General features: G+C 51.0%; 2 protein-coding genes and 1 long non-coding RNA gene across 3 annotated transcripts; 2 read left to right on the plus strand and 1 right to left on the minus strand.

Moving 5' to 3' along the window:
* The first annotated feature begins 230 nt into the window (after positions 1–230).
* Positions 231–2,094, plus strand: LAMTOR5 (late endosomal/lysosomal adaptor, MAPK and MTOR activator 5). Its single transcript, XM_062509543.1, has 4 exons — positions 231–280; positions 415–476; positions 1,129–1,246; positions 1,771–2,094. The coding sequence occupies exons 1-4, from the start codon at positions 246–248 to the stop codon at positions 1,829–1,831; spliced, it is 276 nt and encodes a 91-aa protein (XP_062365527.1). The 5' UTR covers positions 231–245; the 3' UTR covers positions 1,832–2,094.
* A 1,680-nt stretch (positions 2,095–3,774) lies between these two features.
* On the plus strand, positions 3,775–16,383 carry SLC16A4 (solute carrier family 16 member 4). The gene is made up of 10 exons (XM_062509786.1): positions 3,775–3,790; positions 4,263–4,381; positions 5,369–5,501; positions 6,232–6,375; positions 7,089–7,250; positions 7,770–8,063; positions 8,142–8,312; positions 10,654–10,865; positions 11,687–11,780; positions 16,229–16,383. The coding sequence occupies exons 1-10, from the start codon at positions 3,775–3,777 to the stop codon at positions 16,381–16,383; spliced, it is 1,500 nt and encodes a 499-aa protein (XP_062365770.1).
* On the minus strand, positions 10,790–16,241 carry LOC134054207 (uncharacterized). The gene is made up of 3 exons (XR_009934012.1): positions 13,972–16,241; positions 11,812–11,881; positions 10,790–10,921 (listed from the first exon to the last, which is right to left on the minus strand). It is a non-coding gene; the product is annotated as an uncharacterized LOC134054207 (long non-coding RNA).
* Positions 16,384–16,596: the final 213 nt, after the last annotated feature.

A 16,596-nucleotide genomic window follows, 5' to 3' on the forward strand; every position in this document is an offset into this window, starting at 1 on the left:
CGGGAAAACAGACACCCAGGGAGGGCTGATGTGGGGGTGCGGGTTTGCCGCGAGCCCCCCAGGCCCGAGCACGGTGCCGGGGTGAGGCGGCAGCGCCACAGAGGGGTGGGGGGGTCTCGGGATTTTGGGGCGTCCCCGGGGCACCCCCACGGAGCCGAGCGCGCCCCGAGCGCTTTTGGCCCTGCGGAGCCGCCGTAGCGAGGTCACGTGGGCGGCGTGGGGGGCGGAAGTGGCGGCGCGGGGCGATGGAGGGGACGCTGGAGCAGCACCTGGAGGAAACGTGCGGGGACAGGGGGACAGCGGGGATGGGGGAACAGATGGGCTGGGGGGGACGGGGAAAAGGGAGGGACACGGAGGGGGGGACACGGGGCAGGCTCGCGGGGTCCCGGCTGTGAGCACCGCTGTCTCCCGCAGCATGAAGAGCCCGGCCGTGGTGGGCGTCCTGTGCACCGACTCGCAGGGGCTCAACCTGGGCTGTGAGTGAGCTAGCGCCGCGGGGGAGGGCACCGGGGCCTTGCCGGCCCTCTTTGGGCTCCTGGGTTGGGCTACAGCGGGTCCTGGCCGTCCTCTCCAAAGGCTCTCAGGGCTGAGGGCACCAGGCTCTGCACCTCTCCTGTAGAGGCTGCTGAGGGTGGGGGACACCGCCTTAGGGACACCGAGCCCTGCCCGGGGCTTTCAAGGGTTTCCCAGGGGTGGGGGCAGCTGGCACAGCTGGTTCGGGGTGCCCCGGGCCCTGTCCAGTCTCTTTTAGGGCTCCCTGGGTTGGGTTGCCCCAGGCCCAGCTCTAGAAGAGCCTCCCTGGGTGGGGATACTGGCCTTGTCCAGCATCAAGGCCACTCTGAGGACACCAGGCCCTGCCCTGCTGTCCTACCCCCACCTACAGGGGTCCCCAGGGGCCACCCCCTGCCTGTGCCTCAGAGGAAACCAGAGCCAGCTCTTCCTGACACTTAAATCCAGGGGTCTTGGTAGATTGAGAGGAGCCATTTGGGGAGATGCTGCATCAGCCCCCAGGGAGGGAAATGGGCCGGGGCAAGATCAGCCCCCCTTGGCCCGGGGGAGGCAAGCAGGCCTTTCCCAGAGCACTGCCCTGGCACACGGGGCTTTATCCATCCCCTCCCACCTCTGCAGGCAGAGGGACCCTGTCAGATGAGCACGCCGGCATCATCTCAGTGCTGGCCCAGCAGGCAGCCAAGCTCACCTCTGACCCCACTGACACACCCGTGGTGTGCCTGGAGTCAGACAACGGGTGAGTTCCCAGCCTGCAGCTGCTGCTGTCCCCACACCTTTCTTTCCCTCTCCCCCAGCCCTGGGAGCCTCCCGGAGTCAGATCCCTGGAGCAGCTCCTCATCTGGAGCTGTGGGGGGAGGCAGGCACTGCCATAGGCAGTCATTGCATTAATGGGATTTTAAGAGGCAGGAGATGTGAAAATGGGAAACCTTTTGTGGGGGAGGGGGGGTTATTGCACTTCAGTAGCTCTTTTCCCCCTTTGGATCCCTGTGGCTAAGGAAGGCTGGGATCCCTGTGGGTAAGGAGGGCTGGATCTCTATTGCTAAGGAAGGCTGGGATCCCTGTGGGTAAGGAAGGCTGGGATCCCTGTGGATAACCCAGGCTGGGATGTCTCCATCACTGCTCATGGAGTGAGGAGATGGAGCAGCCGGGGCCTGGGGTGGGGATGGGGCCTGTGGCTGCTCAGTGATTCCCCTGCCCACTTCCCACCCCCACCAGCTGCTCCTGTCCCAGCTCCCCTCCCTCAGCACTTTCTCCTTGTAGGAACATCATGATCCAGAAGCACGACAGCATCACCGTGGCAGTGCACAAGCTGCTGTCCTGAGCCCTGGAACCCAGCTCTGCTCCCAGCTCATCCCTGCACTGCCACTCTCCCTCTGGAGCTCCACACCTGGGATGAAGGCTCTCCATCCCCTCTCACCAGCTCCTGGGCAGCTCCCTGGGTCTCCAGCTCACATTTTAACCCTTGTGCTGCTGAGGATGAACTGTGGGCATGCCCCCAGGCCCTGTAACCAGCAGGTCCTCCCTGCTGTATGTGGGGGACCTCATTTGTTTGAGAAATCAATAAATGACCTGTGAAAAACCTTCCTTCCTTCTCAGTGCTCCAGCTGGGAGAGCTGAGCCTGGTGCTTTTTTTCCAAAGCCAGGTGAGGTAACTTCTCCCACTCCCTTCATTAGCATTTCTCTGGAGAAAGATTGGAATTCGTGGAGGTTCCTCCAAGAGAAGAGGTACAAATGTTTTCTGAGGAATTTCTCCTAGGAAGCATTTAGCCTCTTCAAAGTTAAACATTCTGTGGGAGTTACTTGCTCACTGTGCCTTGGGTTGAAGTTCAAACCTGGATGTGCTGGCCCTGGCAGGGCCCTGGGAGCTGTAAAAGGATCTTGGCAACCTCCTCACAAATCCAGGTCCCCCTCCCACTCGCAGATATGAAATGCTGCAGGGAAACAATGCAAAAAGGTGGGAAGATGCTACACTCCAATGTAGTGTGCTGGGGAAGGAAAAGGGGCTGGGCTGCAGCTGCAGGAAGGGGAAGTTTCACAGCAGAGCACAGAGTAAAACTTGGGCTGAGTCGGAGTGAAATGGCATTGTCACTGCTCTGACTTTACTCCTTGGAGCAGCTCTGTTGGGCAGTGACAGTCACAGGCTCACACAGGAGTAGCCTCTGCCTGGCCAGGCTCCCCACTCCCTTCCAGCTCCGTGTCCATCTGGAGTAAAACCCTGATCCTGGCATATCCAGGCTCCTCTGTGGTGGCCCTGGGGAGTCCTTTCCCTCAATCCCAGCAGGCTGGGAGCAGCTGGAGCTGGAGTTTCCCCCTGGGCACCCGTCCACCAGCTCTGAGTGCAGATGCTGCTGCCCCTTTGCCCCCTCCTTCAGGCCCTTAAACCACACACTACAAATCTCATCTCACGCTAAATAAAGCTCAGTGTACATATTAAAAGTCCTCCTGTAGGGAAAGCTCCTCCACAGGCTCCCACAGGTCCTGGGCTCCACCAGAGTGATGCAGCTTTTGCCTTCTTTGTCAAGGGAGACCAGAGAGCATCACTATCCTGTCGTGATGCCAGTTTTCTCCGAGCTCAGGAATGACTGGGGTGACAGGTGAGCCGAGAGCAGGGGAGGAAGCAGCAGGGCTGTGTTTACCCAGGCGTTTGGGCAGATTTACAGTGGAGGCAGGGAGCCAACACGAACCCCGCTCAGATCCCAGCGCCACCCCGGGGCTGCAGCAGCACGGCTGCTATGTCCAGCTGGAAAACACCAATTTATCCCCTCAATGCTGCAGTTTATCGGGCCGCGGGGCAGTGCAGGACGGGCAGGGACAGGGCTCTGCTCCTCTGCAGCCACCAGCAGCCCCAGGCTGGCTCCAGTCCAGCACTGCCACCCCGGCTCAGCTCTGGCGGCAGCCGGAGTTTTCCCCAGAGTCAGAACTTCGCACGCTCCCCCTCCTTTTCCCTTCCAACAGGATTTCTGCTCCAAACGCCCCGGGTTTCCTGTTCCAGATGGGGAAGGGGAGGGACTCCCGGCCTTGGGGCCTCACAAGCCAAGCTCTGCCTCCAGAGAGGAGGAGGAGGAGGAGGATGGGCTCTGTTCCCCCAGTGCTTGCCAGGCTCCTGGTCCTGCTCAGGACAGACACCGTCATCCTCACCAGATGGGAATGAAGGAACAGACTCTGGAGTGCCAAGGGAGGAAGGGGGGATTTAATCTCTGGAGCAGATGAGACTCTGAAGCGATTCCTCTTTGCTGTCGACTTTTCCGGGGAGGATTTTCCAGCATGCAGCAGCAAGGCGGTAAGGAAAAGTTCCAGGATCATCATCCCCGCTGCTGTAGGGTCCAGCTGCTCCCTCGGGCAGGATCCTGCCTCTGCCAGAGGCACGGGATGGGAGAGGGGACGGGAGAGGGACGAGCAGAGAAAGATGGAGTGGGAAGAGCTTCCCGGAGAGCTCCGAGGCGGATCCAGACAGTGACTCCCGGGCTTCTGGCACAACCCAAACTGCTAAAGCAGCACTAAGGCACTTGCCCACCCTTAAAGCTCAAGTGGTTACAGTAATTTGGTGGGAATGAGAGAGAATATTAAACTGTTCCCAGACAGGGATAAGGTGAAAGTTGGGTGAAAGCATCAGCCAAGGGAGTGCAGAGCGCGGTGCCTGCCCCAGCAGCAGCCCCGGGGCTGCACGGCAGCACTGCGGCCACGGGAATGGTTCGTGGATGGAAACAGGAGCGGGGCAAGGTGCTCATGAGTCCTGACATTCTCATCAGCAGGGCAGAGGAAGGAGGATGAAGAGCTGGAGGCTCCGGAGGCTCAATCAGCTGGGAAGAGCCGAGGCACAGGAGCGGCAGCCGGAGGGTGGGCGTGGGGAGTGGTGTTCCACTTCTTCCTGGTGAGCAGGGAATGGACCTGGTGAGCAGGGAATGGACCTGGTGAGCAGGAATGGACCGAACCCTCCCGGAGCTGGGCTGGGGGGAAGGCTCCAGCTTCCAGGCTGATCCCATTCCAGGGCACAACCCAGCCACGCCATTCCCTGTGGAATGCCTCCTGCAAACGCCTCGGTGATGGACAAGAGGGTCCCCTCGCCAGGATAAGATGATTTTTCCCTACTCAAACACATCGCCATGGGGGTGTCAAACCCCTTCCTTCGGCAAGGGCATGATCCCACCTTGGGCAGGGAGGTGGGAGCCAGGGACTGACTGGGAGCAGCACACACTCTTGGGTACACTCTGGGAGGACCAGGCGCCTCAACACCACTTAAAGCCACTAATTCTCTGTGCCCCAGGCTTTATCTTCCCACCAGAGATGAATCAAGGAATTGTGAAGCTTGGAAAAGAACTTTAAGGTCACTGAGTCCAGCTGTAAAGAAGGCACCCTCCCCAAGCTTTCCTCACTTCAAATCCACCCCAAATAACTCACTGCCAATCATTAACCACCTGCCACCAGGCGGACAACAGGAGTTAAAATTAAGGACACAAACCCTCTGTCCTTTGCCCCTGTGGCAGAGAAATCCTCGGAAGCTGCCCCAGACAACGTCCATCCCTGCTGCCTTCATCCCCTCATCCCAGCGATCTTCAAACCGATCCATTTAGACTTTTGCTCCAGTACTAAAAAGTAACTTAAGAGTTACTTAAGGAGAGTTGAGCTCTAGTGTTACTTTGTTCCTCTCCTTTGGAAAGTCAGTTTGCAGAGGGTTTTCTGAGGGTCTGCTGAGATCAAACAACAGCATGGCCATGGCCAGCACACCCTGCTGGCATTCCCCAACACAGGTTCGCGTCCCAGTTTGTTTCTCTCACACCACCGTAAAAAGAGCAGAAGGAAAAGCTTTTCCTCCCTCTCGATCCCCTGTGGCACCTCACCTCCACCCCTCTCAATTCAGGTCAATGTGCTCGTGATGGGGATGCTCAAGACCTTTGGGATTTTCTTCGTGGCTTTCCGAGAGGAGATGGGGGGATCTTCGGAGCAGGTCAGCTGGATCGGCTCCATCATGTCCTCCCTGCGCTTCCTAGGAGGTGAGCTGGTGTCCCCAGGGACTGGAGCACTGCTGCAGCCTCGGCTCCATCTGACCTGGGGGCACTGAGGATGCTCTGTGCGTCCAATTCCCATCCCAGACTGCTCCAAACTGGACATGGTGGCACCCACACGTGTCTGAGCAGGAACGTGCTCTAAACACAGGGCCTTTCAGAATGATAGTAGGAAGAAATTGGAAATTGGGAAGAAATCCTTCCCTGTGAGGAGGGTGAGGCCCTAGCACAGGGTGCCCAGAGCAGCTGTGGCTGCTCCATGCCTGGAAGTGTCCCAGGCCAGGTTGGACACTGGGGCTTGGAGCAGCCTGGGGCAGTGGAAGATGTCCCTGCCCACGGCAGGGGTGGGACTGAATGAGCTTTAAGGCCTCTTCCAACCCAAACCATTTTGGGATCCCCTGAATTTCACTGTAGGTTTATTGTACAGATCAGAGCAGACACTTTTGACCCAGCTGTGGAATGACTTGGAGCTGTTGGGCACGGTGTGATTGAGGAAGGAGGCTCAGGAGAGCTGGAAGGTTGGGCTGTGCCTCCTTCCCTGCCCCGTTCCCCGAGCTCCCAGGGTACAGGCAAATCCTCTCTCCTGAACATTAACCCATCCCAAACTCCATCACCCCCCGCCCCCCAAGGCAGCACATGATCACTCCCAGATCCCTGAGCCCTGCCAAAGGAGCTTTCGTGCCCCTGAGCCTGAGCTGTGTCCCTGTGTGCCTTGCAGCCCCGCTCGTGGCCGTGGTGTGCCGGCGCCTGGGAGAGCGGCCAACCTCCATCCTCGGGGCTGGGCTGGTGGCCGGGGGCTGCCTGCTCAGCACTCAGGCCACCGGTGTCCCCTTCCTCTGCTTCTCCATGGGAATCCTCCTGGGTGAGATGGGCATGATCAGTACATCGGCTCCTTTAGCCTGAAAGCTGGGGAAGGGTCGGGATGGGGAGCAGCCAAGGGTTTGTTCAGCTGGAGGAGCCTGAGGTGATCAGGGACAGGAGCCCAGGAATAGCTGGAGTTGTGTCAGGGGGTTGGGATGGGTCTCAGGGAAAGGTTCTTCCCCCAGAGGGTGCTGGGCACTGCCCCGAGGCTGCCAGAGCTCAGGAGAGTTTGGACACCACTCCCAGAGATGCACAGGGTGGGATTTTGGGGTGTTTGTGCAGGGCCAGGGGTTGGACTGGATGATCCTGGTGGATCCCTTCCAGCTGAGGATATTCTGGGATTCTGTGAACCTTTGGTGCCAAAGCATCCCCAGCTCCTTTCTGTGAGACGTTGTGTGAACCCCCAGAGCTTTGTGCTCAGAATAAAACACCAGTTTCAGCATTCCAATCCTAACTAACCTCGATTTTTTTTTTTCTGGACCTACACGGATCCTGGCCTTTTAAAACCCCTTCTAAAAGGGCAGAGCCTCCAATCCCCCAGATACCAAACCCCACCCCCCAAATCTCACTTTCCCCCGGCTGCGACAGCGGAAATCTTTCAGCCCGGGAACGCTGCAGAGCCAGGGACTGCCATCTTGGGATAGCAGGATATAGAATCCCCACGCAGGAGTCCCTCTGTGGGGCACAGAATTCTGATTTTCACCCTTGCCGCAGGGATGGGCTTTTCCTGCCTGTACCAGGCGGCCGCGGTGATGACGGCCAAGCGCTGCGGGGCACGCCTGGCGTTCTGCAATGCCCTGGCCCGCTCTGGGATGGGGCTGACGTTCCTCATGGCTCCCTTCACTCAGCTCCTCATCGAGGCATACGGCTGGCAAGGTGAGGCATCTCCTGTTCCTTCCAGTTCATCAGCTCTGAAAGGGTGTTTGGGGAGATCTGGGCAGGGTAAGAGGCTCTTTTTAAAAATTCAACACACTGGGGGGAAACTCTGCCTCTTCTAGGATATATTTGGGGATGTCCCGTTAATAATGAAACACTTAACCACCTATTAAAATCAGTCAAAGCACAGACCTAGGAAATCAAAACCAGAAATCCCTACTTTTACTGTAGTGTTTCAAGACCATCTTGAAGGTCCGTCATGACTTTAAATGAGGAAAAGCAAAACGAGCTCCTGGATCCCAGAGGTTCTGTGCATCACAGCAAGATGAACTTCCAGCTAGAAAAACAGGAATAGAAATCCCTGTTCTGTTAACTCCTCCATAAGGAGAAGGCAAACTCCCTTCTCATGGCAGAGCTTTCTCCATTGTCACTGAAAACCACACTCTGTTCTACAAAGGCCATTTCCTGCTGTTCCTCCCTTTGCAATCCAAGAACAAAACACTTTTTGCCTTCCCTCAGGTACTCTCCTGATTTTTGGAGGCATCATGTTGAACCTGGTGCCTTCCAGCATGTTGCTGTGGCCTGTCAGCACCCAAGTACCTCGGGAATCTGCTGAAAATCAACACTGGGGATCTTCAGTGGCAAAAAAGGATCCAGAAACTCCTGGTGGATGTTCAGAGGGAAGCACTCCCAGCGAATTACAGCTTCACCATGCACAGGAGGCTCCCACCACAGAGAGACTCTTGATACCCCACGGCCGAAATGTCTGTGACCCAGCAAATCCATCTTTGGGAAAGCTCCAGAGATCCACCCCGGAGAGCTCCTCCTCAGAAACACCCACCGAGGCCAAGAGAAGTCACAAACCCTTTGCAGCCACCAAAAAGGAACTTTCTCAGCCTCTCCTGGACTTCTCCCCACTGAAGGATCCCGTTTTCTTCATTTTCACGTGGTCCTTCCTGTTCAGTCACCTGGCCTATTTCGTGCCCTTCTTCCACCTGGTGGCGAGAGCCAGGACCCTGGGCATGAGCAGCAGGGATGGCTCCTACCTCATCGCCGTGGCTGGTAGGCAAAGGCACCCTTCACACCTGCTGCTCACAGAAAAACACCACCAATTCTGCCAGAACGTGGTCCCAGATTTGTCCTGGCACGGATCCTCCTGGCAGAGGTTTAGCCCTCACCCCTTTCTGGGGACACAGAGTCACCTCCTGTGCCCCCACTGGGGTGCTGGTGCTTCTCCCTGGATGATCCCATACCCTCCCTGCTCCCGACAACCCCAAATTTCCACTTACAAGGTGCTCTCTGTCCTTCTGGAGCCTTCCCACCGCAATCCCTGCCCTGCTTAAACACAGCAGCCACCAAAACCCAGAGGTGCATCCAAAACCATCCAGTTTGAGCCAGGAGGGAGAAATTCAATACTGGGGGAACCCTCCCCCACATTAATGTGGATCCAGGCATTTGGATGTGGTACATCCACCTCCAAGTGGGGGAAAAACAAGGCAAACTCCCCAAAAACCAAACCCATGCCTGGTTATAAGCCAGGATTAACACTAAGCCATGCTGGGATAAGTAAGTGGCTCCAGCCTCAGTCAGCAGCAAATATTTTATTGTACAAAAATAGATTTTATTTCTGCAGTGCTGGGGAATACTCAGCAGGGAGGGGGTGTCAAGGTGCTAGGAGAGCCCAGGAGTTCATGGGACATTTGGAATTAGGAGTGGGAGGGACACAGGGGTCAGTGGGACACGAGCTCACCCAAGAGCTCCTCGATCTTTGCTTCATAAAAATGCACCAAGAAATGTAAAAAACAACTCTCAAAACCCCCCACAACTAAAAGGCTGCTGAGCCTCTCCAACGCCTGAGTTTCTGTGCTTTTTTGAGAAAAAATAAAATCTCAGGCACATTTTTCTTCTTAATGTTCATCTTTTTCTCTTTAGCAAGATCCTCTTTCCTGATTTAGGGCATTTCAGAAATTCTGAAGGGAATTTTTTCCAAGAGCACTTTAGTGCCCTTGGGGAGAGCAGCACAAGGGAAAAGGGAAAAAAACCACCAACAATCCATGGATTTTGCAATAGCCTAAAAACACCTGGAATTTTTGGCATTTTAGCCCTTTGTGGTCACGTCCTCACAAAGAACAGGGAAACTGGGATGTGACACAGCCAGTTATAGAAATAATATGGAATAATAGAAATATTACAAAAATCAGTAATAAATAATAAATATAGCAATTTAAAACTATATAAATAAACATATATAAAAATAAAATGTATGTAATAATATAAAACAATATAAATAATTAACACAATTAAATAAATATAAGAATAAATTATATTAGGGTTAATATAAATAATCAAGTGTAACATGAATAATGCAGAATAATATAAATTATATATTATAAAATACAAAAATATATATTAATAAATGTAAATATATAGTAAGTATGCAATCTATAATAAATTATGTAAAATATAACTATATTAGAATATATAATATGTAATACATTATATAATAAAAATATAAAACATTAAAAATATGCAAATACTAAATAATAAATATAGTAATATGAAGATAAGTACAATTTAACTATATGAAGTACAGTTAATTATAAAACAATGCAGATAATATAAAAATATACTATAATATACTATAATACAATATAGACTGTAGTAGAAATAATGTAAAACAATATGAATTACATAAAATATAATACACTTATCAATATAATACATATACTATAATATACTATAATAATCTAACCTAATATATAATGATTGATAATAGACTATAATAGAAATAATGTAAAACAATACGAGTAACATAAAATATAAACTATAAAATACTGCAAGTATCAATATAATACATATACTACAAATAATAAAGATAATATCAAATACTATGAAATAAAGATTTATAAAATAATATCAAATACTGTGAAATATAGATTTATATTATCTAATATTTATTGTATCAAATTTATTGTATCAATTGTATCAAATTTGTATCAAATTGTATTTATTGTATCCAATTTTAATTATATTTATCTATTCATATATTTATATATTGTATATTTCTATTTCTATTTCCATTTCCATTTATTTTCTATTTCTATTTATTTTCTATTTCTATTTCTATTTCTATTTCTATTTCTATTTCTATTTCTATTTCTATTTCTATTTCTATTTCCATTTCTATTTATTTTCTATTTCTATTTCTATTTCTATTTCTATTTCTTTTCTATTTCTATTTCTATTTCTATTTCTATTTCTATTTCATTTCTATTTCTATTTCATTTCCATTTCCATTTCTATTTCATTTCCATTTCCATGAAGCAATAATATATTAAAATATCTAGAAATAGCAGAATCCTACACCAAGCCAAGTGTCCCCTGAGAGCTCCTGTTCCCTCAGGCATCACGGAGATGCTGAGCCAGCTGCTCTCGGGCTGGCTGGCTGACCACAACTGGACCAAGAAGTACCATTTCCATGTCACCTACCTGCTCCTCAGCGGGGTCACCAACCTGCTGGGGCCCCTGGCCACCACCTTCCCACTGCTCCTGGCCTACACCGTGGCCTTTGCCATCTTCTCTGGAGGTTTCATGGCTCTGGTGCTGCCCGTGCTGGTGAGTGCAGCGTGTGCTCAGCCAGGGTCTGGGTCCTGCTCCAGCCCCAGGAGCACCTGGAACACACAGATCCTGCTGGAGACCACGGGGATGTCCCAGGGCTGGAGTCCCTCTGCTCTGGAGCCAGGCTCAGAGAGCTGGGGGTGCTCACCTGGACAGGAGAAGGCTCCAGGGAGAGCTCAGAGCTCCTTGCAGAGCCTGAAGGGGATCCAGGAGAGCTGGACAGGGACTGGGGACAAGGGATGAGGACAGGACACAGGGAATGGTTTCCACTGCCAGAGGGCAGGGATGGATGGATATTGGGAAGGAATTGTTCCCTGGGAGGGTGGGCAGGCCCTGGCACAGGGCGCCCCCAGCAGCTGTGGCTGCCCCTGGATTCCTGGGATTGTCCCAGGCCAGGTTGGACACTGGGTCTTGGAGCAGCCTGGGACAGTGGAAGGTGTCCCTGCCCATGGGCTTCCAACCCAAACCACTCCAGGATTCTGATCCAGGTAGGGAGGCACCATTATAATTTGGCAGTTCTTTCTGGAAGGCATTCAGAGTTTAAAACTCCTTCCTCAAAGTCTGGGCAGCTGGAAGGCAGAAAAGCGTTTTCCATGCCAGTGATTTCCACCCCTGCCTTAAGGAGGTGAACAGATTCCAGGCTGGATCTGACCTACAGGGGCAAAATCCTTCCATAGCTGCAGCTGAAGAGGAAATTCCCCAGAAAAAGAATCAAATAATTTCTCTTGTGCTTAAAATAATAAAAATTCAATTAATCTCTAGTGCATAGGCATTCCTATGAACCCAATCACTAATTATCCATTTTGGTTTCCAAACAGGTGGATCTGGTGGGTGTGGAAAAGCTCCACAGCTATCTGGGGTTTGCTGCCTTCTTTGCAGGGATAGCAGCCATGGGAGGACCCCCTCTAGCAGGTATGTCATGTTACATAGAACACACACCCACCCCAGAAATCCAGGGATAAAACATGCTGCTGGTTCACTCTCCTACAGGGATCCATCCCAGGATGGGGTTTCTGTTCAGAGAGAGAGAGAAAAAAAATCCTATTTCAGAAATGTATTTTTATAGACAGGCAACATTTTGTTTGGGAATTTGAAAAATCCAACCAGCAGCTTGGAAAATGCTGCCTGGAATATTTAGAAAATGCTGCTTGGAATATTTAGAAAATGCTGCCTGGAATATCTGGAAAATGCAGTGAAGCCCCATGTGCACAGTTCAGCCCTGACCACAGCAGGATAACGAGCACATCACCATGGATTTTACTCCCAATGGTGTTAAAATAACACTGAACTTGGACTGGAGGGGAAGCAAGGAGACAAGGGAAAGCAAGGACAGGCTCAGCAGCATTCCCACCAGACAGAGGCACTGAAACATCAGGAGAGGCCTCTGTAATCTCTTGTTTTGACAGAGATTACACAGCTCAGCCACCAGAGCTCTGGGCCCAGAGATAAGGAGCATGAAAAGCCTTTGCTCTTCTCCCTCTGCCAGGAAACCAAGGCAGCTGGGAGGATTTGGGAGATTTCAAGTGCTTAGAAATGAGTGTCCAGTCTCTGCTAAGGAGCAGGGGACTTGTTCTTCTCCAAACAGCTTGGGCAGGACAAAGCTCTTCCTTCCCTGCAGCCCAACAAGCCAGCTGCTCCCAGGGCAGCAGGAAAGGGGATTCTGCCCCTGGGCCCCACTCAGGTGACACCCCACCTGCAGAGCTGCCTCAGCCCTGGGGAAAAACACTGGGAGGATGTGGAGCTGCTGGAGAGTCCAGGGAAGGTCATGGAGATGCTCCCACGGCTGCAGCCCCTCTGCTCTGGAGCCAGGCTCAGAGAGCTGGGAATGTTCACCAAGGGAAGGACCCAGGGAGACTCAGAGTCCCTTCCAGAGCCTAAAGGGGCTCCAGGAGTGCTGGAGAGAGACTTGGGACAAGGGAGGATGGAACAGGATACAGGGAATAGATTCCCACAGCCAGAGGGAAGGGTTGGATGGGATATTGGGAAGGAATTGTTCCCTGTGAGGGTGGGCAGGCCCTGGCACAGGGTGCCCCCAGCAGCTGTGGCTGCCCCTGGATCCCTGGGAGTGTCCAAGGTCAGGTTGGACACTGGGGCTTGGAGCACCTGGGACAGTGAACGGTGTCCCTGCCCATGGCAGGGTGGAATGGGAGGAGCTTTAGGGTCCTTTCCAATCCAAACCATCATTTTTTTTGTTCCCTGCCCTCCAAATCAGCTGCCCCCAGCCTGCAGAGGCACTTGGCTCAAAGCTGCCAAGAATTCTGTAAATTCCAGCTCCATGCAAAGTTTCAGCAATGCTGCTGTTCCACCAGCACAGGGAAAAATTTATATTCCTAATCAATATCCCTGGGCTGGTTATGCTCTGCCTGTGGATGCAATTTCAAGGAGCCAAAACATTTCATTGACAATGAGCTTCCCACTGCCAGGGTGATGCACAACCTGGATTCCAGATCTCTGCTGCTGGTACAAGGTGTGCATTCAGCACAAAGCAATCCCTCAATCCCACTGAATCCCCTGACACAGCAACACCCAGCAGGAGCTAAGCACCTCTTATCCACACTCACACTGCAATTATATTTTCATCCACCTGCAATATATTTTCACTAACGGGAAGCCTTTTGCTTTCTGCAGTGGGTTTGTAAAACAAGCAGGTTTCCTGCAAAAAGCTTTCCATAGCAATCAGGCTTAATGCAGGTGAGATAAAAAAAGTCAAGAAGCAAAACACTTCCTGATCCATCTCATTACAGGCAGAGCAAGATGGAAACAATCCAGAGCTCAGGATCCAGGTTTGGGATCCAAGATAAATTCTGCAATTTTCTCTTCCAATGCAGTTTTAAGTGTGAAAACGGAGTGAGACTATAAACTCCTGATGAAGTGTCCAAAACCATTTGCTCCTTGCAGAAGGCAGCATTAAAATGCTCTGTGAGACCCTGGGATTTGGTGCTCTCACCTCCCAAAAAACTTGAGTTCAGAATTGCAATTTTTACCAAACTCGAGCGCTTTTATGCAGTGGAAATACTGATGGTGGATAATGAGAACTGCAAAGGATAAAACTGCCTGATTTACGTATTAGACCAAAGCTTAATGCAAGGAAAAGGTGACTTACCTGCAAATCTGTTCAGCTGAAAGCCCTGAAATCCAGGGGCAGCTGGCAGGACCCAAAAGGAAAGTCTGGAGTCTCCTTCAGAGCTCCCCATCCACCAACACCTCTGGATGCTGCCACGCTGAAAAAACCCAACCCAAACCAGAACAAACATTTTGGCAGCCACGAGCCAGCTGAGGAGAGAGGGCCACAGTTTATTTCCACAAGCAGTACAAATCACTGACTCAAAGTGCAGAAGAGCTGAACCAAAGCATGTAATGCAAATTCTACAAGAGATTCCAGCCCTCAGAGCATGAATTCCAATCCCAAGAAATTTGGGTGGTGAAAGGGAAGAGGATGGAGTCACCCAAAAGCTCTGCTGGCACACATATTCAGACATTTTCTACATTTTACCTTCACCTTCCCACTGAATTTTGCTCCTCAGGGCATTAGGAAATAATAAAACTTCTGATTAAAGATCAGCAGACAGCCTGACCCAGCTGGTAGCACCAGCAGTGCTGGGAATGTTTAGTTTGGATTACACTGAGGCCTGGGATTTACCAGCATTCCTTACAAAACTGCTGCTTTGCTGGGGTTTGGACACCACAAGCTCCTAGTTCAGCTCTCTGCAGCAGGAGTGATTATTATTTTGGAGAAGAACTGGGGGCACAGAGACTGGAGTGGCTTCCAAAGGATGGGGTGTGACAGAAGTTCATGGCTGTGCTGCCAGTGAGGCAATGCTGGTAAATCCCACTGCACCTAAATCCCATTCAGCACACAAAAAAAAAAAAAAAAACCAAGAAAATGTTAAAAATAAATAAATAAATTAACCAATATCCAGAAGGATATTTTAAGAATAACTGCAATAAATCAGAGCTCAACTGGAGCACTCTGTCCTGCTCCTCCCACCAGTAACTACGTCAGCATCCCTTTTCCTCTCCAAATCCCTTTGAGATTTTGAGAGACCTCCAGGCAGCAAAAGCAGATCCTATCCCTGGGGATGAAACACTCCTCAAGAGCCTCAGGGTCATGGGAGAGTCCCCCAGTGCAGCCCCACGGGATGGGTGCTCCTGTCCAGCTGCAGCTCCGGCTGCTCCGCACGACATCCCCGAGGAACAAACACAGGGACTCCCCCCGAGACAGCCATGAGCCAACAGAAACTGAAACTGGGCAACAGCAGCTTTTGCTCTGCTTTAGAAAACCTTCCTGCAGCTGTGGAAATCTACAGCAGGGAAATGTCAGTGCCTCCCTCCAGCACAGATCCCGAGTTTTACTGGCACCCTCTCCCTGCACAAGTCCGAGCCCAGGATCTCAGGGACTGTACCATGTCCCTTCCTGGGTTTAAGAATCCCAGATTTGGGCCAGATCTGCTGGTGGTGTAAATCATGGAAGCCCATGGATGTCTGGATTCCATGGATATCTCCAGAGGAATTGCATTTCATGCCAGCAGCAGATCTGGCTCAGCTGCTTCCCCACACCCACCCATCCCACACCACATTTGGGACTGGATTAGGGTTTCTATGTGCAGCAGCATCTCCCACTTTGCAGATTTTTGATTCAAAGAGAGGAATTCTCCACCTTTCAAAGGACTGCCCAGACCCGAGATTTGCCAGGACCAAACCCAGCACTTGGAGGTCACTTTAAAAGGTGACCTGCATTCTCCAGAGATTCCTGAGGCTCCATGGAATTCAGCTTTTCCTTTTAAGTCCTCCCAGAGCTACTTTTATCAAGTTCACTTCCAGCTCCTGGCCTGGGGTCTCTCCTGTTAGACAAGGTCTGCTCACAAGAAGACAAAGCTGGAGAACAGGAGGTTTGCAGCCCAGATGTTTGCAAATACCAGCACATGCAAGTTATCCCATCAATCCAACAGGATCTTCCATCAGCCACTTTTGGCCCACTTATTTAAACAGGAAAAAAAAAAATAATTCAGGGATTAAATTCAATCAAATTAAACACCATGTCTACTACAAGGATCAAAACTGGCTCTGGAAAAAGTAACCTGCATGTCATTTCCTTACAGGAAATGCCGCCCAGGAAGAGTTAAAATAATTTAAGGAAAATATCTGAGCAATTCTTAGATGAGAACACACATCCCTTGCTTCCCGCCTAACCTCCCCAAATGTTTTTGTTTTTTTGTTTGTTTGGTTGGTTTTATTTTGTTTTGGTTTTTTTGTTGTTGTTGTTTTTTGGGTTTTTTTTGGTTTGGTTTGGTTTTTTTTTGTTTTTGTTTTTCTCACTGAGAAAAATCCCATAGCTTTAATAACAACCTTCTCTCCTGCAGGGTGGCTCTATGACTACACCCAGACCTACGTCTGCTCCTTCCTCTTTGCTGGAGCCTGTGCTCTCATCTCACCTATTTCCTTCTTCTTCGAGCCTTCAGCCCAAAAATGGAAGCTAAAAAAAGCCAGTTTGAACAAGAGCCCCAGGTCCAGCTAAAGTTTTAAAGGCTGGGCTTTGATTGCTTATATGCTGGGAAAGCCACTGCCTGTACTGGGAAGTATCAACAGCAGCAAGACTGAAAATTGGAATTTTTGGCTGCCAGATTCAGTCTGTATACCTGGATATTTCTCCTGATTAAAGCCATCTGAGAAATGCACAGTGTGAAGTGTTACTTCATGGGACAAATGCAGCCCAGGGTGTGGATGGGTC

This window comes from Cinclus cinclus, chromosome 27 (assembly GCF_963662255.1).
Source record: "Cinclus cinclus chromosome 27, bCinCin1.1, whole genome shotgun sequence".
Classification (NCBI taxonomy): Eukaryota; Metazoa; Chordata; class Aves; order Passeriformes; family Cinclidae; genus Cinclus; species Cinclus cinclus.